This window comes from Thunnus thynnus, chromosome 11 (genome assembly GCF_963924715.1).
Source record: "Thunnus thynnus chromosome 11, fThuThy2.1, whole genome shotgun sequence".
NCBI lineage: Eukaryota > Metazoa > Chordata > Actinopteri > Scombriformes > Scombridae > Thunnus > Thunnus thynnus.
The window spans coordinates 30601836-30627252 of NC_089527.1; the positions used below are offsets into that span (position 1 = coordinate 30601836).

Here is a 25417-nt window from a genome sequence, read left to right on the forward strand (position 1 = left end):
GAATGTAGCTGGCTCTGCACTATGCTAAAGCATGTTTTTTTAAATTTTGGTACCAATCACACTTGTGATGGTGACCAATTGGTCAAGTGGCATTAAAACATTTTGGAAAATGTCTTACTAAGAGTCAGACGAGAAGATCAATAACAGTTTTACCCCTGTGAGTTCAGCACAGATCAGTTCATACTCTGATGTGTTTAGTCTAGCTTAGCACACAAGACGGAAGCGGGGGGGGGGGGGGGGGGGGGGCAGCCTAATCTCATCAAAGGTGAGCTCAACAACACCAAAGCTGCTTGATTTACATGTTGCCTGTTTGTATTTAACACATGCAGAAATAGAAATGAGATATGCGGTTAGGTATGCAGGCTGGACACAGCATCTAACCCTCATCTGGGCGTCTTGTGTAACTGTTGTTTTTACATCCCACACAGATTGCTCTGATAAATCCAATCATGTCACTTGGTTTTTCTTATTCAACAGATCATATTTACAGAAAATTCCATGACAAGAACGCAATGTTAGAGATATTTAACATTGTTTACTGCCAACTGGCAGAAGTAAGATTAAATAAGCTGTTTGATAGTGCAAAAATATTTTTCAGTTTTAGGCAGTGAATAATGACAGTGGATATAGCAGGTCCGTCTGCAGTGCTAGTGTTAAGGATGTGTTTTAATCACTTCAGCAGCTGGAGAGTGTGTTTGCCCTCTGGGTTGAGTGCAGTGCTTGTGGCAGCCTGGAGGTATGAAAGCTCTGCAGCAAAGTATGTGATGAAATTTTGAAAACAGTGAATAATCATTATGGTGAAAACTACGGAAGAGGATGTTATTTTTATTTACTCGTTTATTTTTACAGCGTACAGAATGGGATGAGCACAGAGAGATTGGACATGTAGAGCGAGGAGGAAGGATGAGGAGGTAGATAGTAGGAGAGGTGACGTAGTCACGAAGTAAAGAGGAAGCTTAAATAAAAAAATAATCAAAGGTCCAGAAATTGGTTGCGACTCTATTCAGATGTGTGTCATGTAGCTGTTGCACTCAGAATGTGTTTCTAAATGGGGAGAATCTATTTGCATGATTTTACAGCTATGGGTCGCATTTATCAACATGCAAAATCTCCTTTGGACAGCTTCCTCACACACAGGAGGGCTGGAGGAAAGCAAAGCAATCTGGAACTGGAAAAAATCTAACCTACTGACAAAATCTGGCATGTTTACAAAGTTCTGCGTAACAACGGCAATATGGTGCATGAATAAAAATGACAAGCAGGCTTATGTGAACCATATGGCAAGAATGAAGCATTCTGTTGTGAGGATGTTTGTGTGTGACACAAAAAGCTTAGGTAACTGAAGGAGGCTTGGGTTTGTTTTTCATTTCTAGTCTTTGTTAAGTTACTTTCTCCAGCTGACTGTTAATACTGAGCATGACAGTGAAACTATGATGTTATTCAGAATCAGAATCAGGTTTATTGCCAAGTCGGTTTGCACATACAAGGAACTGGCCTTGGTGTTGTTGTGGTGCATAATTCATGTGACTAAATAAAAGTTCTGCCTGAGAGAATCTGCAATAGAATGTTTTAACACAGCAGGAAGGACTGTGAAGCTACTGTGACACACTGCTGCACATATTTTACAACTGAAACAACTTTCTCCTTTCTTAAGACTGTACAGACGGGTGACAAATTAAAGCAAAAACTGGTACAGGTCTGAATGCTTGACCCCTACAGTAAGGGGATCTGGTGGTTCTGTTATGCTGTGGGGAGCATTTTGCTGGCATGGTTTGGGTCCACTTGTCCCATTAGAGGGAAGAGTCACTGCAAATCAATACAAAGTTGTTCTGAGTCATCATCTTTATCCTATGATGAAACATTTCTATCCTGATGGGAGTGGTCTCTTCCAGGATGACAATTCCCCAATTCACCGGGCACAAGGGGTCATTGAATGGTTTGATGAATATGAAAATGATGTGAATCATATGCTATGGCCTTCACAGTCACTAGATCTCAACACAGTTGAACACTTATGGGAGATTTTGGACTGACGTGTTAGACAGCGTTCTCCACCACCATCATCATCAAAACACCAAATGAGGGAATATGTTTTAGAAGAACGGTGTTCATCCCTCCAGAAGATTTCAGAGACTTGTAGAACCAATGCCAAGGCTCACTGTAGCTGTTCTGGCAGCACATGGTGGCCCAACACCTTAAAATGGCTTTATTACTGGGTGAATGACATCCATGCGTTGTCATTGAACCCATCATGTATGCAGTTTTTAATGGGGGATTCTAAGGTTTTACTAAAACCTAATCCTGCGTTTGTACCCAAGGTTTTTAACCCGGCATTATCATAACCGCCCTATTGAGCTGTCGGCTTTCTATCCTCCTCCTTTCTCCACGCAGGAACATGAACAGCTTAATGCGCTCTGCCCTGTGCGATCTTTACACACTATGTTGATAAGACTGCTGGATTCACTCAAATCAGAGCGGCTGTTTGTGTCATGGGCTACTCTATATCTCACAAATGTTGAAAGAGAACTTTAGGTTAAGAAATTAACCCCAGTTCTCTTGAAACATGAGTATCTCACCAGAGCGCCCTCCATGCCTGGAGCGAGGAAGAGGTGTGATTACTCAAACTGAAGGGAGAGCATTACGTCAGGCTTTTATAGCAGTAGGAAGTCCTTTGTCTGTCTGTCAGTCAAGACTTGTGTAGTGTAAAAATAGCTTCTGGGAGACAGCGCAAGGAGCGTGTCCCATAGTGAGATACCTCACACGTTTAAGAGAACCAGGGTTAATTTCTTAACCTAAAGTTGTTAAAGAGCAAGGCTGGTGATATTCTGTATTTTTCTTATTGTCAACAAATCTCATGAAAAGACCAAAACCAACAATGAAATGACCCTACTAACAAGTATTGTGTGTGTATCTAAAGCCTGATATATCTTATTCCTCTGTGCCATAGAGCTGCACTGTTGTCCAAACACTATCAATGAGCCACATGAAATGTTCCTTCATTACCATGGACACCGTCACTGCAGTTTATTTGGAGTCAGTCCCACATACACCGTCCTGCTGCCAGAAAAACTCACATGAGCAGCAAATGAAAATTAATCTGCAGCTGAAAATTGTCCCCAACAAAGGCACTGTTTACCCCTGTACTGCAGCATCCAGCTGTTTAATGAGCCTTTAAAAAAATGAAAATATATATTTGTGATTCCTTTTTAAAAAAAAAAAAATGATTAAAAAGATGTTAAAAATCTTTTATAAGCATTTTGTTGTTTTGGTCTTTAATGGGGTTTGTTGACAGTAAGAAGATGATAGATAACAGTCGAATGCTCTTAATAATGACCCTACCCAGAACTGTCATGGGGGATTCACAACTCATTTTTAGGATTTGCTGTCATTCTCCCTCTTGAATCATTGTAAACTGAATATCATCTCTGGGTTTTGTGCTCTGGGAAATTTTGATGTACAACTTTCAATATTTTCACTTATTATAAATCAAGTGATTGATAAAGAAAATGATCATCTTTTTAAACTTTGCTTTCTTACTCACAGGGAGCATAGAACATGACCAGGGCTGCAGGATGTTCCTCCAGGAAACTGTCAAAGGACTCATCTGTCAGGTGGAAGACTGGTGAGTTTGTCTCTGACCACGGCACCTCAGGGGTCTTTGGTTGGGGTGGCTGAGGGCTGAAGCAGGAAATAAAGACAGCAAGGGCAACAGAGGTGAGGGACATTTAAAAAGCAGACACATTCCAGCTCGTGTGTAATCTGTATAGAGCATAAATCAGACACAGCTGTAGCCCACACTCCACCCAACATGTCGCACAAACACACGCATCTGGAGCGAAGAAGCCCCGCCTTGATGACAGAGCTCCTTGCTGCGGTGCCAAGAACGAGTCGACGCAGATATAAACAAGTGCTCACTCCCTGCACTTGTCCAGACGCACGCAAGTCATTGCGCAATCTTCCTCATCATCACACAGTCTGGCCTGAGCTAATGTGCAAAAGTCCCATGAGGTTGGATAACAATTCTAGGTCAAAACCTGGTATATGGCAGTATATAGTATATATGAGAAGCTAGAGGGCTTTTAATTTGTATGTTGCCTGGTTCCAATCAGACATGGCCATCACAGTATTTTGTTTGTTTTTATGTAAGTTTATTTATTTAAATAGCACTTTTTATACAGTAGTTGTAACTCAAGGTGCTGTACATATGAGAAAGACAATAATACTTAAAATACATTGCACCAGGTTTTGGGTATAGATTATATGGTGCTGTTGTAAGAAGGGTTGAGTTCAGATTTAGGCTGTGTGTTTTCATCTTAAATTACACTGGTGATGGTGAACAGATCCTCTCTTCTCATGTAAATGTCAGACGACAGTCTCCTTCGGTAGGTAATCGTGGTACTATTCTTGCCTGAAAAAATATTAAAACTTAATAAAGTGACATATTAACAGCCCTATAGCGAAAATTACAACAGCTTAATCTCCGCCATTGCTGTTTGATGTCAGTTGGTGCAAAATATGTTCTGGGACACTTAGCTTTGGTGGTCATCAGCCGACCAATGGTGTGACTTCATCACTCAGTCAGTCAGTGACTCAGTGACCAAAATCATTAGAATGCAGTGCTGATAAATGCTGCATCTCCTCCAGAATGTCATCTGTCTAATATACATCTCTTTTATATATGAAAAGTGTATCAGAGACTGAAGCTACACTTTTCAAGTGATATGTTTGGTTGCTCTTCTGCAACATGAAGTGCATTTCCCTCCTGGGCTGTCAGTATACAACCAGACCACTTGAATCTTACCCCATTATTGGTGTAACACTGCTGCAGAGGACAGATATTCAAGATCACCAAGCATACTTACCTCTACTCCTGTGTCCACTTATTGCCTTGAAGTAAGACTCAAGAGAAAGTAAGTCAGGATCAGTATCAAGCAGATGTCAAGTGATGTTATGATGTGCAAAGTACCAGAGCATGGGACTTTTTCAGTGGTGTGTCTGGAGAGTAACTGTCACATTGTGGCCTCTATTGTTCTTTTAACTGGCAATAGAGGGTGAAACAAGGGATACTGAGTAGGGAATAAATTCTGAGACGGCTGAATTTGAACACAAACTTCATCAAACACTGGGTAGCAAAGTACAGTAGGGGTGATAAACAGGAGAGAGCAGATAAAAAAATTCTGTGCTACACAAAGAGCACAATGGACAAAGTGCTTCAAAATATAAATGCAGCAAATCTGACTATTCTGGAAAAACCTTTCAGTGCTGTTCACTGCAAAAAAAACCCTTTTCAGCTTTCCGTCTGCTGCATCTCCAGATGAAAAGTGCAGATGTGATGAGGCTTGCAGGAGGCCACCCTGCCACCTTTTTACCATATGGAACATATTTATGCAAATAAATGATTTAAATCTAGTGGCTTATGGTTAGCCCATACATGTGAATTTATTTTTCATTTTGTGCCAGAGAGAGAGGGAGGGATAGACAAAACAACTATGTTAAATCACTCTGTATCACTGTAATTACACTCTGATTATCAGTACATTTAAAACATAGCAACCATTCTGTCTACTAGATTGCTGATTGCCAGCCTGGCAACCACTTCTAAAACTTACAGCTGGGCCCTGAATAAGCAGAACAGTAAAAACTTAGAGCTGGGGAAATTGTTACGCCTGTGAGAGACTGGAGCTAGAATACATCCTCTGCCTGTCTCGCTCAGTTTCCTGTGATAGCTGTGAAAGTGCTGCTCTGTGCCCTCTGGCTGCAGCCCTGTGGACAGTCGAGGCTTTCCTGCCAGGCCCTTAAAACGAGCGGGAACGAGAGGAAGAGAGAAGGAGGCAAGAGGTGGTTACGGGTGGAGAGCGTGAGCCAAGGTGAGAAAGAAAAATGAGACAAGAATGGAGCAGGTGTAGATTGATGACACGGTAGCAAGGTGAGTCGGGGTGAGGAAAAGCAAGAAAAGGTGTGATGGATACCACAGTGGAAGGAAAAGGTGATAGCAGACATTTAAGGTGAGAAGTAGAAGCAGTTTAAGGCAGAGGGCAGAATGTAGTTGGGAAACTCTGTTCTGTATTTTTAATAGCTACATCAAAAAAAAACAACTTTGAACAGAATTCTGAACTTTAACAAGTCTGAATGCATCTTCAGAGAGTGATTAGGACCATACTCACTTCTTCATCCAGTCTGCGATATCCTTGGCTGTAGCTCCATAGTTTTCATAGTGGTGGAGGAACTTCCCCTTCCTAAAAGACAACAGAGCACAAGGAAAGATAAATCATCAGCAAAGGACACAATTATGGCATGGTAATGTTCAAAAGGTTTAAAAACCACTTCCAATGTGATATCTGTTCTTTGATACAAAACATCACTTTTTGTGATACCTTACTTTACGGATTATATTTATATTTCTACAACATCCTTTTTTATTTAAAGGAATATTCCACAGAAAATCTAGGAGTGGATGATGCTGTAAGTAGTTTATAGTGCAGTGCTTTCTACGGATGTGTCACAGTTTCAATCCATTGTTACTGACTGTCATCCTCCACAAGCCTACAGGAGTATTTCCTCCTCAAAAGATTGATTTTCAGGGGAACATCCCTTTAACAAAACTTCTCAAATACAAAAGTTATCTTAAAGGAGAACTCCATCTATTTTACACATCAAAGTCTGTTTACAGGTCTTGAAGAGTAGCTACTGTAAAATATTTGTATAAAGCCTTCTGTGGCTCCAGGGGGAGCTGCACAGAATCTGAATAATTGCCTCAAGTGATGTTAGTTGGAGCTGACTACAAGTTTAAAAATGAAAAAAATCTGGGGGTGTGGAGTTAGAAAGAAGTGAGGTTACCAGACCTCTGTAGCTCCTCATCTCTGCTAGAGGCTAGTAGCTTGAGGCTACATTAGCTGCTACTAGCACAATACACCCGAATCTCCAACAATGGCAATTTACAAACTGTAGGCGGTTGAGTTGCATGGTGGGTAATGTAGGTGCCAGGTGGAATAAAAAAAGAAAGAAGGTGGGGGGGGGATCTTTAGGGGAAGATAGCAGGTCAGCAGTATATAACACATAGAAGTGGTATACATCATCTGAAAGCTGGGAACCTGAAGATTAATTTGAGATGCAGCTCAGCACTGTGTGTCATGTATTTCTAGTCATAAATCTGTAATAAACATTGTGTTTTGGTTAGGTGCCTATTCAAATTTGAAAGTTTCGAGTGCAAGTTCAAGTTCTTAGAGCATCATGATGGAAGTATATGATGGCCATTCCCATGCTCAGTTATGTCTCATAGGTTGTTGCAGCAATTTTTGGGTTGATACCATTTACCAAATTTAACCATTTTCGACCACTCCATAATTGATAAGAATGGTCAATAATCCCTCCAGAATACCACATTAAGACACTAAGACTTTGAGGAAAGCCATAGAAAAAGTCATGCTGTGATTTGGTATCAAAAACTGTTAACATTTGGAGATTTCTTTAAGAATTGCATTTTTTTGGCAATTGGATGGTGAATACTTCTGTTCTGGTAATTGTTCAGAAACCTCCTTATTGTCGATATAGACATCCTCTGAACGCTCTCGGTCTCTAGTTTGTAGTTGTAAAGTTTCATGAGGCTGTGATTATTCTAGAGGTCACAATAGGTTACATACATCTTACATGTTAATACATTTTAAACAGTGAGGTCAAGTTTCAAAAAATGGTTTCACTACGATGAAATAACTACTGTGGGGACTAACATCATCACTCAATGAATACTCACTGAACTCACTGAATCCACAACAGTCTCAGCTTTCCAGTCATATGAAATTTTATGTGATTTGAAGACTGTTTAGGGATCCCAGTATGCAGAAATATTCAAGTACACCATTTTTAGAAAATAACACACTTATACTGCATGCAAAAAACTGCATAGTTCTTCCCCAACACTGCATTGGATTAGCATAAAGTGGTCATGTCTGCAAAGGGGAGACTCGTGAGTAATATAAGATAAAATAAACAAGTCAAAGAATCTGACCAAGGATTTTGTGACAACTTTCAGTGTTTCAGTTTATGATACTTGATGCTGAAGACAGAGCTCGGACAGTACTCAAAAAATAGTGAGCTTTGAGATCTCACTGCTTCCTACAGAACTGTCACTGGAGAAACCAAGTAATCCAGGTCATGTGTGGACTAAAGACAGGACCCTAAACACAATCACAACCACAACATAACCCAGTTTCTGAGACAAAGAGTTGGCTCAGACCTTTGAGAAACAGAACAGCTCAAAGCCAAAAGGAAACATTTCCTCTGTGCTGTATTTTGTATGTCTGTCTAAAAAAGCATATATATGAAATGCCACTGACCCGCTGTAATGCATTTGAAATGAGCTAGAAGCATCTCCTCGGCACCACAGTCTGCAAAGATTCAAAACTTAAGCAGATTTTCCTCTTGGGAAAGAGTTTATCTACTCTGCTATTCGTTGTGATTAAATGAAGGCTGGAAGAAGGATGCGGTGGCTCAGCCCAGTGCCGAAGGATCAGTGTCAGTAGTAACTTGCTGTGGGCAGTATGATTCTGCAAACACAGAGGGTGGTGACGACCACGGTTACAGCTCCCGAGATACAGAGCGGACACTATTAAAGGTGATACACGATTACACACACTGGATTTGCAGCTTAAAACTTGCATTTTAAGTGAACTGACAACTGTGGCGGAGAGTGGCTGCTTGGAATTCAATCAGTGAGATTTATGACTAACTCTGTATTCACTTGCTTTATCTCTGCCTCTGTGAAGTACACTGGAGCCTTGTAAAATCAAGTTTAGGAAATGTGAAATAAATGTCATTTGCACAGTCTTGGGTGTTTTTCTTTGACCTTGCCAGACACTGTGAGATGCTGAAATAGTTTCACTTTTATTGTTTGTTTAATTGATGGACGGTTGAGATGTGCTGTTGTGTTGGGTAGTAAGCTTGCTTAACAGGCACGACTGAAAAGGTAAGACCTTGAACAATTGGTCTTACAGCCAGTGCAACGGTGAGATAACTCCAGCGGTGTTGATGCTGATTTACCCTGCAGTGATTAGCTGCTGTTTATCAGTGAGGGGCTCATTACTGTAGCCAATGGGCTCGGATGGTCATTAGCTAGCCCTGTGCTGACACTAATGTGCTCCCAGCTAAAGCACTGGCTCCGACTCAGCTACACATGAGTGCGCGGGAATTGTTCGTGTGCCCACAAATACACAATACACACACACACACACACACAAGAAAGAAGTACACACATACAGGAAGAGGGCAAGCACACACACACTGACTAACCATAGAGGCACTTAATCAGTCCCGGTCTAATTAAAAGGCCAGACTGGAATGAGAGAGTGTTTAATGTGGAAATGGGGAAGATAAAGCTGGTGCAGGAGGGATAAGAAGTGGAGAACAGAGCGGGAGCTATAGAGCACCAGCACACAGTTAACAAATACTGTAAATGTGAGGACAACGCAGGGATGCTCTGGCTGGAGGGGGTCTGCATTAAACACTATCAGTCAGTCATACTCTCAGCCCCGGCTGTATGTGTGGCTACAAGCTTTGGGTTTGCGTGTATGTGTGTCTGGATGCGTATTCAAAAAATAATAGGGCTGGAAAATAAACTGAAATCACCAGATTACCAACAGCATAAATTTCTTCCCAACACTAAAAAGACAGAGGCTAAATTAATGTCACATGGAGAGTTAGGTGGTCTTGAAGATGAAAGAACTTGAATACAGTATATTAAAAGCCTTTACTTAGTCAGGCACATAAATTATTAAATATGCGGACTTTGTTTTGAGTTGTAAGGCCATGTTCAGACAGACAACAGCACTGTGTGAAAAAATGCAGCCCTTCCATTCATTTCAATGGGTTTGCTGTGTTGGCACAGTGTGATTCCCAAAGCAGATGGCAGATGAAAATGGCCTGCTTCTCCCTGCTCCCCTCAAACCAGATCTCAAACCTTTCTAACTCTCCTCACGCATGTTAGAGTGGCACCAAGGACGCTGGGTGTGTGTGACAACGATCCATCTCCAGCAGAGACCCGGTCTCTCTCTCCTGTGTGAGCTGGACTCCTTCAGATCACCCCTCCACGTGCTGTGGTTGCCACGGCAACAGACCTAAACAACCACTGTCTGGCCGATGTGGGATCTCCAACACTTCCTCAAAGTGTTTGCCACACGTCTGCATTAAGAGCTGCACCCACCAGCTACATCTGGCTGCAGACTTTGCTTGCCTGAATGCTGAACATTCTGCTGTTTGCAGCCAACTGAGCACTCTGATGAACTGTGAGCTTCATGCTGCCAGCTGACCTGCATCACAGACCCCTGCCTGAGCTGTTGGAGACCGCCTACGGACTGCACAGTCACCCTGTTCTCATCCTTCATTGCATGCTGCCATGGGTACTGTCCATTCATCATATTAGGTTCACGGGGCATTCCAAAGTCTTCTTACTAGAAATAATCAAATTCTCACATCTTTTAGGAGGAGATGCCATCATAGATTATCATTAAATATGGATTTATAATGTGTTTTCATTATTTCAATCCATTTTTTAATTTGAATCTATTACACCTTCTGATTCAGTCATTGATCACTCTCTTGCTCTCCCACCGATATATTCTGATCATTTCATAATTTATTATTAGAAATGGTTACCCTTAGCCCATGGCTATCTTCTCTGTGTTCATTATATGTGTAAATATTGTAAATAAATAACCAAATATCTGTTGTCATCACTCCTTTTTGTGTGCAAATCTTAGTAGTCCCAAGAACTAGAAGAGTGACTCAGTGTCTGGTGCGTATTTCTACTGTTTACCTGGCTATCATGACAAAATAAAAGAATGCATCCAGTCATAACTGCTTTAGAATATATGTGCAGTGTTTTGATGTCTGATAAGCCTTTAAACTCATTGATCTATGTCTCTAACCAGCCTTCCTGGCTCAGATTTCAATGTCTTGCTGAAGCAGCACACACCCACCTACGCAGCCCCTTGCCTCGTTTTAACTCAAGGATGTTTTCTGTCTGAACGCCTGGTAACAAGGTCTTCAATTATTACATACATTTCTTAACGATCTAAAGTTGCTCATATTGCAATGCCTGAATCCCATATGCTAATTGCTTCTACAGCCAATTACACCAAACTAGAGCTCATAGGTCATAGGGTCATTAAAAAGGACGATCGTTAAATTTATCATTGTCTGGGTAAATCAGATCACTTATCTTGACATAGATTTTAGGTGTGGTCAGATCATCCACTCCTAGAAGATAGCCTTGTGTCCTCCATGCTCCTTAGCATTGGCACTCAGGTATACCACACACCCTCCTGTGAGTTTGCTTTTATTAAAAAGGGAGTACCTTTGAGAAGACTTATTCCCTATGACAAGGTATAAAGGGAGAAAGTTTCTGACAAAGTTTCTCCTTTACACCTCGTAGAAGCAAGTGCTGAACCTCAAGGGCCACCTTTGTGAGCTGTAAGTCTGCCACCATCTTGTCTGCTGGTGTTGAGGGGACCTGGACTGCACTATCTGTTTGAAATGGCCCTACTCTGATGTTCTGAGCCTTGGAAGTGAGAGCCTTAAGTGAGATAGATGAGAGGACTCGACTTACTCAAAGTAGCAGAAGGTCGGGTAGCCTTTGACGTTGTACTCCTGCTTGAGGCCGTCAAACTCAGCTGGGTGCACATTCATCCCCGCCAGTACCTTAAAAAAATAAAGGAGAAAATGAGGCATGGGTTGTCAGGGAGGTGAAGAAAAGTGAAGGCAATAAGACAAGAAAGAGAAAAGACATCAAACATCAAAACAGGTATCATCAGAGGACTCTAAAATAAAAAAAAAGATGGATTAGTTTGAGTAAGAAAAGAGACTGCACTGTGAAACAACATAGGTTTATTGAATGTTTATGAGCGGGCTCTAATGACACACTGTCACTTTGACATGTTTTGTCATTAACTTTTTATTGACTTTTAATTTAAATAGGAGACTAACCATGAAAAATGTATGACATCAGTATTAAAATAGCCTAATACGTGAGTTTAGAGCCGATTAACATTAAAAAAAAAACTAATACAAGAACCACCTGTCATTAAATGCAGTCAGCTTGTTTGCATTTAAATTGATTTAGACAACTTGAATTTAACAGTAAATGTATTTGTTTTGCAGCACAAATGGAATAACAGTCCATAGCCACCCTAGCAGCCCTGGGAGGCTATACTGCCATTACACATCAACAACACCAAAACAACATTGTTGGACGCATTAAAAGAGACAATATTGCTACTTTTAGATTATTCAAAATTGTGGGACAAAAAATGAAAAGTTTTCCCCAAGGGTGATGCCAGAGAAAAGGCCATGTTGTTATCTGAAGTGAAGATGATATCCTCTGTATAAACTGGACTCCGCCAGCCTCATCGGTACACTGAACATTAGAATGCTAATGTTAGCATTCAGCTCAACGCACTGCTAACGTTAGCAATACAACGTTTGCATTTTTACTTGCATGCCAATTACTGCGTACCACATTTACAACATGCTGACATTTTGCATTTGACATATCAAATTTAAACGTGTTCTCATGCTAATGATATCACACTTAGCATATTAAAAAGTTCACAGTTAGCTAACATTCAGCATAATTGATGGTTAAGTTTGTTAACATGCTAACATTAGCTTGTGTAACCCACATGGATTATACGGCTATAAAACCATATATGTATTATAAAAGCTGGATACCGGACTAAAAATGGCGCCCATTCAGTCCTATAGGAATTGCTCGCCTGGCGCATACGCCAAAAAAAGTTTCTAGCTTCCAGGTTTGCTTCAGCGATGTGCGGCCCACTGAATGTGCGCAGTAGTGTTTCCCCCGCTGGCCCCGCCCGGGAGCTCCTGCTCGGCCCATAGACTTTACATTGTGATGACATCACGGATTTTTAAATCGCTTTTCTCGGCTCGAGGAAAGTTTTACAAACATAAAACCTCCATGGATCAAAAGTTCATAATAAAATGAGTTACAATAGGCGTTGTTTGCGGTTTGAAGGGTCCTGTCAACAGTTTTACAGGCGTCTCCTTTACAATTGTGGTCTATGGGGAAAATCCCTTTTTGGGCCTCAGGGGGATTTTTCGCTGCAATACCGCGAGTGGCCACTGGGAAAAATTGGCTGCACGGCAGAGCAGCGGCGCCCTATCCAGCTCTTATTATACATCCATGTACAAAACCCATATATGTGATTTAGAGATGTAATTACATGTTCTTCCCACAAGGAGCGCATATACATTGTGCGCCTGTTATGTTGAGGGAACTACGTGCCCCCTTTGTTTTACCACGGCAGCAAACGTGTGTGAGCATGTAAACAACAGAAAAAGCGAGCATTTCCTGGTATGAAACACCGCAAAATAGTCATAAAAGTCAGATTAATGTTCATATGTTGCTTTTTTAATAGAGGTCCAACTGTGAGCGAGAGGGAAATAACTTCTGTCGAGTTATCATTGTTGAGAAACTCCGGTGAGTTGCTGTGTTGTTTGCTAGTCTGTTGTTGTTAACCACTGTGAAGGGAAGCTGCATTAAACTTATTCTTGAGTCAAAATACTTTTCATAAAAACCAACCGATGATTGTGAAAATGTGGTCTAACGTGTACTACATGCTTTGGTGCAACTGTATCATTGTATTTATAGTCTGAAAAGATCGCTAGCTGCTAATCGCTAATCGCTAGCTGCTAACGGCTAAGCTAATCGCTAAGCTAATCGCTAGCTCTGGCTAATGTAGCTACCGACACTGTCAAAACTTTAAAAGACCATTGAACTGTTTCCTAATATTGAAATCGTTATGTTTTAATGGGAATTGTGCACTTAAATGTTGTTAAATAGTACTTTAACCGATTTTGGTTGCTAGTTATACATGTTAAGTGAATCACAAAGGATAATTTAGTTCATTTTCATGATTAAGTCGCCAGTACATTAAAATGGTGCATAAAAATGTAACAATACAGCATATAATCTAGGTAAATGTTAAAATATTAATTGTTTTGACATAAGAAATTCATAATAAGCAGTCTGTTACTTTAAGAATACAAATGTTGATGTGACAGAGGGAAAATTCATCGTAAATAATTTATTGTTAAAGTTAAAAAGACATCTTTTTTAAAGAAATTGATGGTAAATTGTTCATGTTAAAATTACCAGTTGTTAAAATATGGTCATTGTAGTACAAGTATATCCTTAATTGATGGTTATATGATATTCTGAGGGAGAAAAGAACTTAATGAGATCTCATCTTAGACACATAAAGAAAACTGAATAACTTATTATCCTGCACTATCTGTGTAGGTTGGTTTTATGTGACCAGATAGAATCAAAGATGGCGAGTCCAGCCTGTGACCCTGTGGCTGGTTGGAGAAACGGTGTTGGCCAGACTGTAGGAACTGCCCACAGAGGACATCTGATTTAAAGTGATACCCACTTTCATTGGGTTACAGATAAGACACACACTTATTATCCTACCCGGGTAGTAGTGATAGTAGTGACATTAGACATTTGGAACAGATACAACACAAAACAACTTTGAACTGAACTCTTGAGCTCCTAATCATAAGGAGTCCCTACAGATTAACTGGACATTCAGTGAATTAAAGAACATTTCATTGGAGGTTTTCCTCCTCCATAATGGACTATTTCTGTTTATTTTCTTCTTTCATTTTTTATTTTCCATTCGTAAAAACTCAAAGTCTTGTGTATTATTATGTATGAGTTGCAGCAATAAATTGTCAACCGTACATTAATTCATTCCTTGAATTATTCAAGACAACTGCTCATCGGACCTAGTTAGATGTTAGTGTCTTACTACTGCTGTTGGTTAGCACTGAGGACGCTACACTTGCTAACATGTGTACAGTAAGCATATTAAAATGTGAGGATTTGGCATTTAATCTTTAGAGTGTTAACATATGTACTAGGAATGGAACCATACTTTGCGAGACAGTAAATTTGCGATACAAATATGTGACAATTCAAATCGCTGAGATGAAAAATGAATTGCAATACTCTTTTTAAACAGCAGGGGGCACTATCTACTTTTAACTTTGCTTGTTCAACGTGCTACATCACTGGCGTCAGTAGCTGTATCAAGGTGCAAAGACACGAAGGCCACAGGTGAAGATTTTGAAATTGAGGATGCACCATCCTGTTTCAAATCGGAGGTTTGGCAGCATTTTGGCTTCCCAAAGTCAGAAAATGAAAAAGGTGAGAGGGTAACAGACAAGACAAAACAAGTGTGCAAATGTTGAAGAGAGAAATGGATAAGTATAGAAGAGAAACATCCATTTCCCTCACAAACTGTCTGCTCAAGTGGTGGGAAAAAAAAATGCTCAGCTGTTCCCACTGCTTTCCCTTGTAGCAAAGGCATACCTCTCCATTCCAGCCACCTCTTGGCCCTAGTGAAAGAGGTTTTTTTTCAACAGCAGAGATCTCAGCTTCTGCCTGAAAATGTAGATATGCTGATATATCTTAAAAAAAACATGTAAATTCCAAGCTGGGGACACAGACCTAGCCTTGGTTTGTTTATTTAGAGAGAATTTCTTTATTAGTTTTATTTTATTATTTATTTGATTTAGGATTTGTTTTAAAATTCAATTTAGTTTTTTTTTGTTATTTAAGACAAAATATATATATTCAGTTTCACTTTTATAATGAAATGGAAATATGCATTGTTTTGCATAGTTTACACCCTACCTCAGAAATAATAAAAGGATTCTTTAATTTGATAAAGAAAAGATAAGAGAAAATATATTTAGTAGATTTATCTGAGAAATAAAGGAAACTATTTCAGTCATGTTTTTTCTTAATCTCATTTTGTTAAAACATAAACATGAGAAATCATGAGTTGAATGTATCGTTACATCCTTAATGTGCACACTTACAGTATATTTGTGTAGCATGCCAGAGTTAAGCATGTTTGCTGTGAGCATGCTATGTTAGCAGTAAGTTTCAGTGTAAATTAGCATGACAAGAATCTGGCCATTAGTTTTGAAGGTATCTCATCATATACCTTTGACTTCTTGGTGTTGTCACATGAAAGAGTCAAGGGATCACTAAAGTAATTGGATTAAAAGTTGAGATATTTAACTTTGGACCAAAGTGTTGGATTGATGGACGCTGCCATCCCAAAGGTTAGAAAAGGTTACATAAGCTTTAGTATGAGAGGAGATGATTGTGAATTCTACTATTAATTGGCTTTGATTATATAGACCCGACTGGCTGACAAGAATTTGGACAAGTTGGTAAGTGTGGTATGTAACATTATTCAGTAGTTTACATGCTGAAAAGTAATTTCCTGCAAAGACAGAAACACCTCAGTATGAAGCATTTCCTTTATCACCCTGTAAGATAGAGAATATTGTGCTTTTCAACAGGATGCCATCTCCATTCCCAAAATTCTTCCCTGAGAAACAGCCAGCCTCAAGAACAATGACACCGAGAACATTTGACAATTAACAGTGAAACATCAAATACCTACACTGCTGCTTGTAGGTTAAAAAAGAGAGAGAGAGAGAGAAAAAAAAGACGTTTCTTCTAGTTCAGAGATTTCTTTGGTATATCAAACAGCTATAACATTCCAGGTTCCCTCTGAGGAAATATTGTGCAACACACTGTTCATGACAAAAATAGCTGGAAGAATGTCTATGAGTCATGATAAGCTCTCGATGCCTTCTTTACTTATTTAAAGTTGTTCTTCGACAATAGCTCTGTTATGTAGTATGTATCAAGATTGGTATTGAGAGATACTATGGAATACACTTGAAATGCAGAAACGATACAGATCAAAAAACTCCCAACATTAATCTGTGAATCTTTTGGCTCACAGCTATTTCAGCCTGACGAGACGCAACACTTCAAATGCCGCCTTTACGCCTTCCTGTAAATATGACACAGAGGCGAGAAATGTGTTATACAACTTGGCTGACCACCAATTCAGTATTCAAACCTTTCAGCAGCACTATTAGCCTCTTACAATACCCCGCATAGTCCCGAAAATCTATCTCCGCCTCAACAACAAACACTTCTATGTTCAGTACCGGGAGCTTGTATGCATGTTAATTTCCAGTTGAGAGGCTAAAATATTCAATACTCATAAAGCATGCTTGATAATCAAATAAACATGCAGTCAATTATCTTTTCATTCATTTCCTGCTTCATGTGAGGCAAACACGACACGCTCCTCTACTTCACTGTCTCCTCAGGCAGCTGCCTCTCTCAGCTCTCATTGTACAGGACACTCTCCTTCAGATTCTTCTTCTTCTTCTGGTGCTCGAGGAGAAGTGTTTATGAACACAAAGCCTTTGTTTCCCCAGCTGATTACATAGGCCTCTGGTTCCTTTTGTGCTTGCATCTCTCCAGTGCTGTTAAAAACCATTTCAATGGCTGGGAACGGGGCACTCTCACCCCCTGATTGTAATTCTGCTTGTCTGCAAACTGACAACATGGGTCTTTAGGGGACCCATGAGACCATGCAAGGGAAGAAACAGGATGGAAACAGGAAGGAAAGAAAAGTGAGGAAGAAAACACAAAGACTGGGAATGCTAAACTGACATTTAATCTATGTAGAGGTTGTAAGCTTGAGCTGGAAGGACATCAGTCCTTAGTCGTGGCTGCAGGTGCCAACTAAAACCAAGTAAGAAACAAATCTAATCCAGTCACTGATTACATACCTGTATAATACTATAAAGCACTAAAATCATTAAAAGCAGATTGCTAGGCTCGCAAATGAAATACTGTAATTGGTACATTGGGTCGATGCAAACCAAAGCACAGATAACGTATAAATCAAGTCAAGCAGAGAGGATATCACGGCCTCTGAATTACCTTTAAAGGCCATTTGGGTTATTATCCTGCTGAATCAAAAACCTATGGAGCAGAAGTTGCTGAGGTATTGTACTTGTGAAAAGTTTTGCAGGAAATAAGAGCGAGGAAAGCTTTCATTTATGCCAGACTGACAGATTGTACTCTTTCGAACAGGCAAGCTAAAAAATCCAGACATTTACTGCTGACACATCTCATCTGCAAACATCAGTGGAGGACAGCTGCAGATCAGAGACACTTAATGCAATAAGACAGTAGACCAAGTGTGCAAGGGAGATCTAGCAGACTTACATATTTTCCCTTCGTCTCTGTTGCCGCTTGTTGAAAGATCGGTTGCATTCTCTTACAAACGCCGCACCCTGCAACCAAAATAAAAAACAGAACAGAAGTTATTACAGAGAACTCAATGGGAACCATCGTTCCAACAGCATCTATACGACCAACAAAAGATTTCCCATCATCTGCCAGGAAAAGTTTCTTTGTCAATAACCACTTGCAGAGTGTTATTTGCTTTGAAAGATATGATGTATTGTAAATCATTGACCATAACTGAGCACAACACATGGAAACGCCCATGTAAAGTATTTAGTATTGAGCATCAACCATGATCAAGACAATTCCATCCTCACTGACTAAACCCCAGTTTGTTCTTGATTAATGTTGATTAGTCGGTTCATCATTTAGTCAAACAACAGAATTTAACTGTCAACCATTTTAAAAATCAATTATTTGTTTAAGTCATATCATGGAAAATGAAAAATATTTACTGTCTCCAGTTCCTCAAACGTAAGCATTTGATACCTTTCTCTGCTATATATAATTGTAAGTTGAATATCTTTGGGTTTGTAACGCTGGTCAGACAAAACAAGCACTTACAAGTTGTTACCTTGTGTTCTAGGAACAGTTTAATGCAATTTTAACTTTTTTCTGGCATATTACATAATACTTAATTGATTTCAAAAATAATTGTCAGAAAATAGTCATTAGTTGTAGCCCTATTCTTGATTGTAAACACTATTCAGTATTCAAAGTGAAAGAGAAAGTCTCTTATATTTACCAGGTATGATCCATGCAGTATTGATTATTACAGTATAGTATTGCCAAGTATGCCTCAGTTTATTGATCCTGTCCATATACTGTAAACTCTGTCTTTGAATGAGCCATCTTATTCTGTATGGTAAGTTAGTTTCATATTTTTAGGACAATAACAGCTGCTGTCAGTTTCTCCTGGCACACTGTCTTCCGATCACAGCCCAGAAAGAGTAGCATCCAGTTACTGTGAGCTATTGAACGTGGTGATAATAAAAGCACTCACAGGGAGCATAGAACATCATGAGAACAGGCCTCTCCTCTTTCTTCAGCAGCTTCCTGAAGTCCTTAAAAAGAGAGAGTGAGGGTGGATAAGAAGATGATTAAAAGGCTTTATTTTTATTAAATAAAACATACATACAGTATATAAAATGGCCGCAAGTGTAAAAGCTAAATTTGTCCAAGATAAACATCACTAATGTTGACTAAAGCTTGGAGTCAACAGTGATATGTGTCAGCATGATCTCTCCAAACTTGCCCTGGGGTAGTTTTCCCAGAGTGTGTCAGTGTTTAGCATACAGAGCTTTAAAATAACTAAACACACCATCATCTTCGCTTTTCCAGCAATTTATCTGACTACACGAATATCACATGGAGTCATCACATTACCTCATGAAGAAATATAGGACGTGCTTCTGGACAGCAGGTAGATCAGCCCCCCACACCAGTTTCACTTCCTCGTTATCACCTTCATGAGCTCAGCTATTTCCCTAAAAACTGTTCTTCAGCACTATCTTTTGTTGACACTTTCAACAAGCCTCCAGGAATGTGTGAACGAGCAGGTGAAAACTGAAGGGTCTGGTGTTATTAAATTAGAGGGTTTTAAAAAAATTCTGTTTACATCTGTCAGTGTCTTAAGAGTGTCAGGTTGTGGGTGGATATGTCGATACGATCTGACCCGACTGGATGTGAGCTGTCCGGAAATGTTCTGAGACTGTAAGGACAAGGCTGTGTTAGCAGACTTCCTGATCTACATTGAGCATCTCTTTGATGATAAAGCTCTGATATGATGCTTTTATGTTTTGGGTGGTTTTACGATGCAGAGGTGGACATGCTCCATGTGTCAGCTCCGGAAGCTGATCAAACCCCTCAACAAGAACAAGGAGGAGAGATGTGAACCTTGCATCAAATTAACTGCGTCCTCAATGTTTTATAATCAGTAACTGTGTGTCAACATTAATGTTCTGTATGTCTTCAATTAACAGTGCAGTGGAAGCTTCTTTATAATTCATCAAAAAGCCCAAAAGGTTGTTTAGGTCACTACTTACTTTTTCTGTTTCTATGTGGACGATGTCTTTTGCCTCGGGGTTCTCCTCCCACAGTGGGGGCCCTGAGGGGTCTTTTAAGAATGCTACCATGGACTGAATGGAGGAAAAATATTAAAAAAACAATAGAATGATGAATGAGTCTGTACAAAGGCAACACTTAAATCATGAAACAACTTGTCGCTGGCATAGAATCTAACAATCATTTTATGAACAATAGAGTGACTGATGATGATTTACGTTACCGTTCCAGAAGTCACTCCTAAATTTAGCACATGTAACGCTGTAGGCTCTACCAGATGGAAGCTCATACAGAGCAACATGTTTGTGCATCCAAGAGATGTCAAAGCTATTTCAATACCTTAAAGTGTCTGGTAATGGCCTTGGAAATGCACAAACATCATGTAAATAAATTTTTATCTGCAGAGGCAACAGCAGGAGATATTTCATTCAGCAGCAGCTATAACAATAACAGCGTGGACATGGGTGGAATATGTGATGATCATTATGTTAATATAAGGATTACTTGGTAATGGTTTAACCTGAGATTGTTGGTTTTTTCCATCTGTCAAGGAGAGAAATATGGGCAAAACACTAGCAAACAGGATAATAAAATCCAGGCAGTCAGGTACAAAAGAGCAATAGCTGCCAGATTTCTTTAAGATGGGGTTCTTATATATTCATAGATGAAAACCACCACAAATTGATTTCCGCAAAATTCAAATAGCAAGACCTGTGATTTTAAACTATAATTTACATAATAAGGTGAAGCTGTAGCCGCCAGCAAATATGGTTAACTGTAGCTTACTTAACATAGACTAATTCTGTAAAGGGGCCAAATTATAAAATGAAACTTGGCTGTTTTTTAATTCATATGCTCACTGAATGCTGGTTTATCTACTATTCATGCATGATTAAAGATGGTTTCCCAAAAGAAGAAGAAGCACCACTCTGTATTATATTTTTCCTCTGTTCTGGATATTCATTAAGTCCCATGCCCGAGCCTATGGCAGGCTGGGGTGGTGGACGGTGCAGTCAGCAAAAACATTGTATTTAAATGTAGGTTTTGCCTGAGCTACTATTCTTTTCATTCCAGGCAGACAAAAGCCATCTGTGAGATCATGAAAACAACTGAAGATACGACCTGCTGCTGAACAACAGGTAAGAAAAAAAAGGTTTTGTATTTCTTCTAAGGTTTGCAGTGGATGTTTGGATGTCATTAATAGGTCACTATTAATGTAGTGACCTACATTCATATTTTTGCTTAGAAGTTGACTTCACTTCAACTGGCTTTAACAAAAAAAAAAAAAAAAAAGAACCAGAGAGGACCTAAACATCAAGCAACCACACCAGTGTATCTGATTCCTTTCATGTAGGAAAGAGATACAATTATGTTTGGTATAAACATAAAGTATGTAGACCATCAATACAGGCTTGGAGTTTAATTTATAAAAAAAAAATAATCTCAACATAAGTCTGAGAAATCACAATTACTTCTACAAAAAAAACAAACATATTTTCTCTAAATTGTCGATCCCTAATCTTAATAAAACAGGCAGAGTGAAGTGCTTTTATATACCTGTTGAATTAATTAAATGAACACAGTCGCGCTGAGCTCCACAGAACAGTATAATATGGCTGGCAATATAATGAATACAAGCAATATGAAGAGTCATTAGTAAACACTAGACAGACGCAAAAAGATCAACTGTGCTGCACTTGAGCCGAGGGCGTGTAAAAAGAATGCAGGGTTGCAGCTGAGCACTCACCTTGGAGGTAGCAGGCCTGTTGTACTCTGTGTGGAACGTTCCATCTCTGCAACACACATCAGGCATAAACAGTGAACAACATGCCCCTTAAACTACAAACATAGTACAGTATTACTTTTCCAGAAAGCACTGAGGTGTGGAAGTGCCTGACAGGCGGCTGAATTTCTGGTTACTCACTTGTAATGCAACAGCTCGGCTCCTCCGCTTTTGGAGCTTGGGTCCACCTTCACTTTCTTACAGAGTTTACGGCCCTCTGAATCTCTGAAAATGAGAAATATTAGAAAAAAGAAGAGTGAAATTAAGGTTCAACTACCCCCATGTTTAATACCTAATAATCCTCTGTCCACCATCAAATTTAAACTAAACTTATCCAGAGTTCTTTCTATTTAATTTAGCAGTAACTACTTGATAAATTCCTTGTATTGCTTCAACTATTTATACAATGTATGTATTATGTCCTCTGTTTATGTCTATGCTTTAGCAACACATCTTTGGTCACTTTCCAATAAAACTTCACTGAACTAAATTGAGAAAGGAAGAGAGAGGAAGGCTGCATGAAGACCTAACTACATTAACATTTCATCACGTGTACAATGTTATACATGTGCCATGGGAATGCAATGTTGATTACAACCTATACTATACAGCATGTCAGCATGCATAAATTCTCTGTTCTATAGAGGCTTATTTCCGTAATTGAAAAAAAAAAAGCCTGTAGTCGGAAAGCAAATACATATGCATCTAGCCGCCTACACATACTTCACACTTGCTACAGTGAGGCGGTATCAGCGGCACAAAGTACTCTTCCTCTTCTGTGATAAAGAGCAAGGGAAATATGCATTCATTTAAAGGGAGAGAGTTTTTTAACTGGAGAGCTAGAGCTTGATGCTAACAGAAATTCAAATAGCTAGAATTCAATTACAGCTCCAAGACCCACGATGAGCCAAATAAAACTTCAGTGTAGTTTTGTATTATATGAGGGAGAGTTATTCTGTGTGCATGTGTTGACAGACAGTATTTCAGGTAATGACTGTGTGCTTAATGCCATATTTTGCCGACTCATGAAGGCAGATGGCACCAGTCGGGGCACACCAGGAGCAGATGTGACCTCTACACTTATTTGGGGGATGATACGCAGTCATCCAGTTCAAAACCTGTCTGCTTCTCCCAACTCCTTGAAACACTGCCACAAGTGAAAAAGGCTGCAAGGGCCACAATGTTCTCAGAAAGACTCAAAATCTATCACATCAAGGAAATCCCAAACCAGTAATAAGTAAACCAGGAACCTTTACTTAAGAAGACCTTATCCAGTACATTTTTGTTGTTAGATGTCATGTATTACAATATTTTTTCTTCGTTTGAAATGGTCACTGAACCACATTCTGTCAGTACCCATCAGAAAGTATTCTGTGGTATTAATACTGTGTAAGACTTGTTCCTGCATAATAAACAATAACTTACTTTTTACAGTTTCTTTTCTCTAACATTTGTATTAACTCATCTACTCACAGAATGCTGCCAACTCAACCGCATTGGACTTATGCAATAACATCAAAGAAATGTTAATCTTATTCTCCTAAAACACTTTTCTAGATACATTAGGCCTCATCCAAGAACATCAGCAGCAGCATCAACTCTGTCACAAACAATATTACCAAGCATGAAGCCACAATCTTAGCTCCTTTGGTTGGAAACATCCATAACTGCAAGGATGAAACCATGGTATCCTACGACATTACCTCACTCTTTACATATATTCCAACTACTGAGGCGGTGGAGACCGCACTGAAACAGCTGCTAAAAGACAACACCCTGGGCAACAGAACCTCTAACCTCTACACAGAGATATTAGACAAAAGAGTGTATCTGTACATGACCCGTACAACAAGTCTGGACCACTTGTAATTTGGTTTGTACCCAAGAGAAAATTTTAAGTAGGAGAAAATTGGTGAATGCCCCACATTCTCTTAAATCACTCGTACGTGAAGACCATTGTCTTGGTGTTGTCAACTGAAATGAGCTGTACAGTGCTGGCAAGAAACCACCATGTATTGTAAAATGGGACTTTTTGGAAGACAGTGTGAATAGGCCACATACCTGGGTACGGGCCAGTAGAACAATGGACATGTGCCTACAGCGTCTTACTCACTGTGGTCCTACATACACAGTAAAACTGACTCAGAGAAACTAAGCTGCAGGCTATTATGTTTCTGAACAGTGGTCAGCTGCATGTATGAATGAACCAATGACACAGCAATACCCTTCAATCACATAACAAATGGACATGCAGAAAAGTTAGGATGCCTCTCTAACTAATGTTCAGTACAGAAAGAACAAAGGCCATGACGGCAATTCAGAGGCCTGTTCATCAGATGAACACATGTTGTAACGTCAGTCGATGTGTCAGCGCCTGCAGTGAGCAGGAGGTCTACGGCTGGTGAAGCTGGAAGGTATGAGTGGGGTTGGAGCACAGGGAATAGACTGATGAGAATTTATAAAGTGCTGACAAACGGGGTAAACCGCAATAGTACTGTAGATGCCAAGGCAAACCATTGTCCAATCAAGTAATGTTATGATGTTAGACAGTGAAATTATGGTACTGAACACATAAGACAGTGGGGGGATTTGCAGCCACACATTTCTCCGTTCTCTATTTCTCTGTTTAGCGTCGTCAGGTTAGGCTAACCCATTGTTGCAAACTTTGGAGCTAACCCCCTTTACTTTTCCAGCAGTTGGGGAAACAACAGACGTGACTTGTCATGGTCTTGACAAGCTGCAGCATTTATTAACTGACACACTGTAGTCTGTACTGTACATTTACTGCCAGATGATAGATACTGCCAGATACTTTGGGGTTACAGCTTCATACTGTATGTTTGTCAGCAATTGAGTTCACATTCTGGATGGCTTGTATGATGTACCAGATTCTAGTAGATTTTACTGTTGAAACCAAAGTTAAATGATTACTGTATTTATCACAACTTTGGTCTTAATTACATAGCTTTGGCCGTTATTGCTATTGGTTATGATTACATTGTACCTATCAGGTTATTTGCTTGGATCTGAAAATGTGGCGACAGAGTTAAAAAGAAGTCTGACAGATTAAGAAACACAAGGAGTTTGGTGATCACATAGCAGCATGCTGTAGCAAACTATTCACTGAAATGGAACAGTCTGCTGCAGCATATCTGCTCTGTAAATCACATGTTCCCTATTCTCCTTTGAGAAAAAAAGGGGGGAAATGAACAATTTATACTTTTTGGTTTTATGATGGTGCCCCCCATCTTTGCATTAATTTGTCAGAATATCGTTAATTCTCTGTTGACTTAGATGGAGTACTTTTTTCCTGCTCCACCCCTCCAGTGGCTGAAATGAAAATAAGTGTTTCTCATATTTCCCCAAAGACCCATTTTTCTTCCTTTTAAAGATAAAAAACTGTGAACAATAGATTTAAA

The 25417-nt window shown here is 39.6% G+C and overlaps 1 protein-coding gene and 2 long non-coding RNA genes across 3 annotated transcripts in view; 2 read left to right on the forward strand and 1 right to left on the reverse strand.

Moving 5' to 3' along the window:
- pdia5 (protein disulfide isomerase family A, member 5) overlaps window positions 1-25417 on the reverse strand; it is a 76966-nt gene that overhangs the window by 30153 nt on the left and 21396 nt on the right. The window contains exons 4-11 of the mRNA XM_067604428.1: window positions 22140-22223; window positions 21963-22008; window positions 20197-20289; window positions 19155-19215; window positions 18131-18198; window positions 11600-11691; window positions 6165-6236; window positions 3542-3678 (exon numbers count right to left, since the gene is read on the reverse strand). Coding sequence (XP_067460529.1) covers window positions 3542-3678; window positions 6165-6236; window positions 11600-11691; window positions 18131-18198; window positions 19155-19215; window positions 20197-20289; window positions 21963-22008; window positions 22140-22223 — 653 coding nt within the window. The remainder of the gene's footprint in view (window positions 1-3541; window positions 3679-6164; window positions 6237-11599; window positions 11692-18130; window positions 18199-19154; window positions 19216-20196; window positions 20290-21962; window positions 22009-22139; window positions 22224-25417) is intronic.
- Window positions 13080-14757, forward strand: LOC137193168 (uncharacterized). The gene is made up of 2 exons (XR_010930691.1): window positions 13080-13489; window positions 14312-14757. It is a non-coding gene; the product is annotated as an uncharacterized lncRNA (long non-coding RNA).
- LOC137193169 (uncharacterized) lies at window positions 14974-23494 on the forward strand. The gene is made up of 3 exons (XR_010930692.1): window positions 14974-15223; window positions 21290-21354; window positions 23030-23494. It is a non-coding gene; the product is annotated as an uncharacterized lncRNA (long non-coding RNA).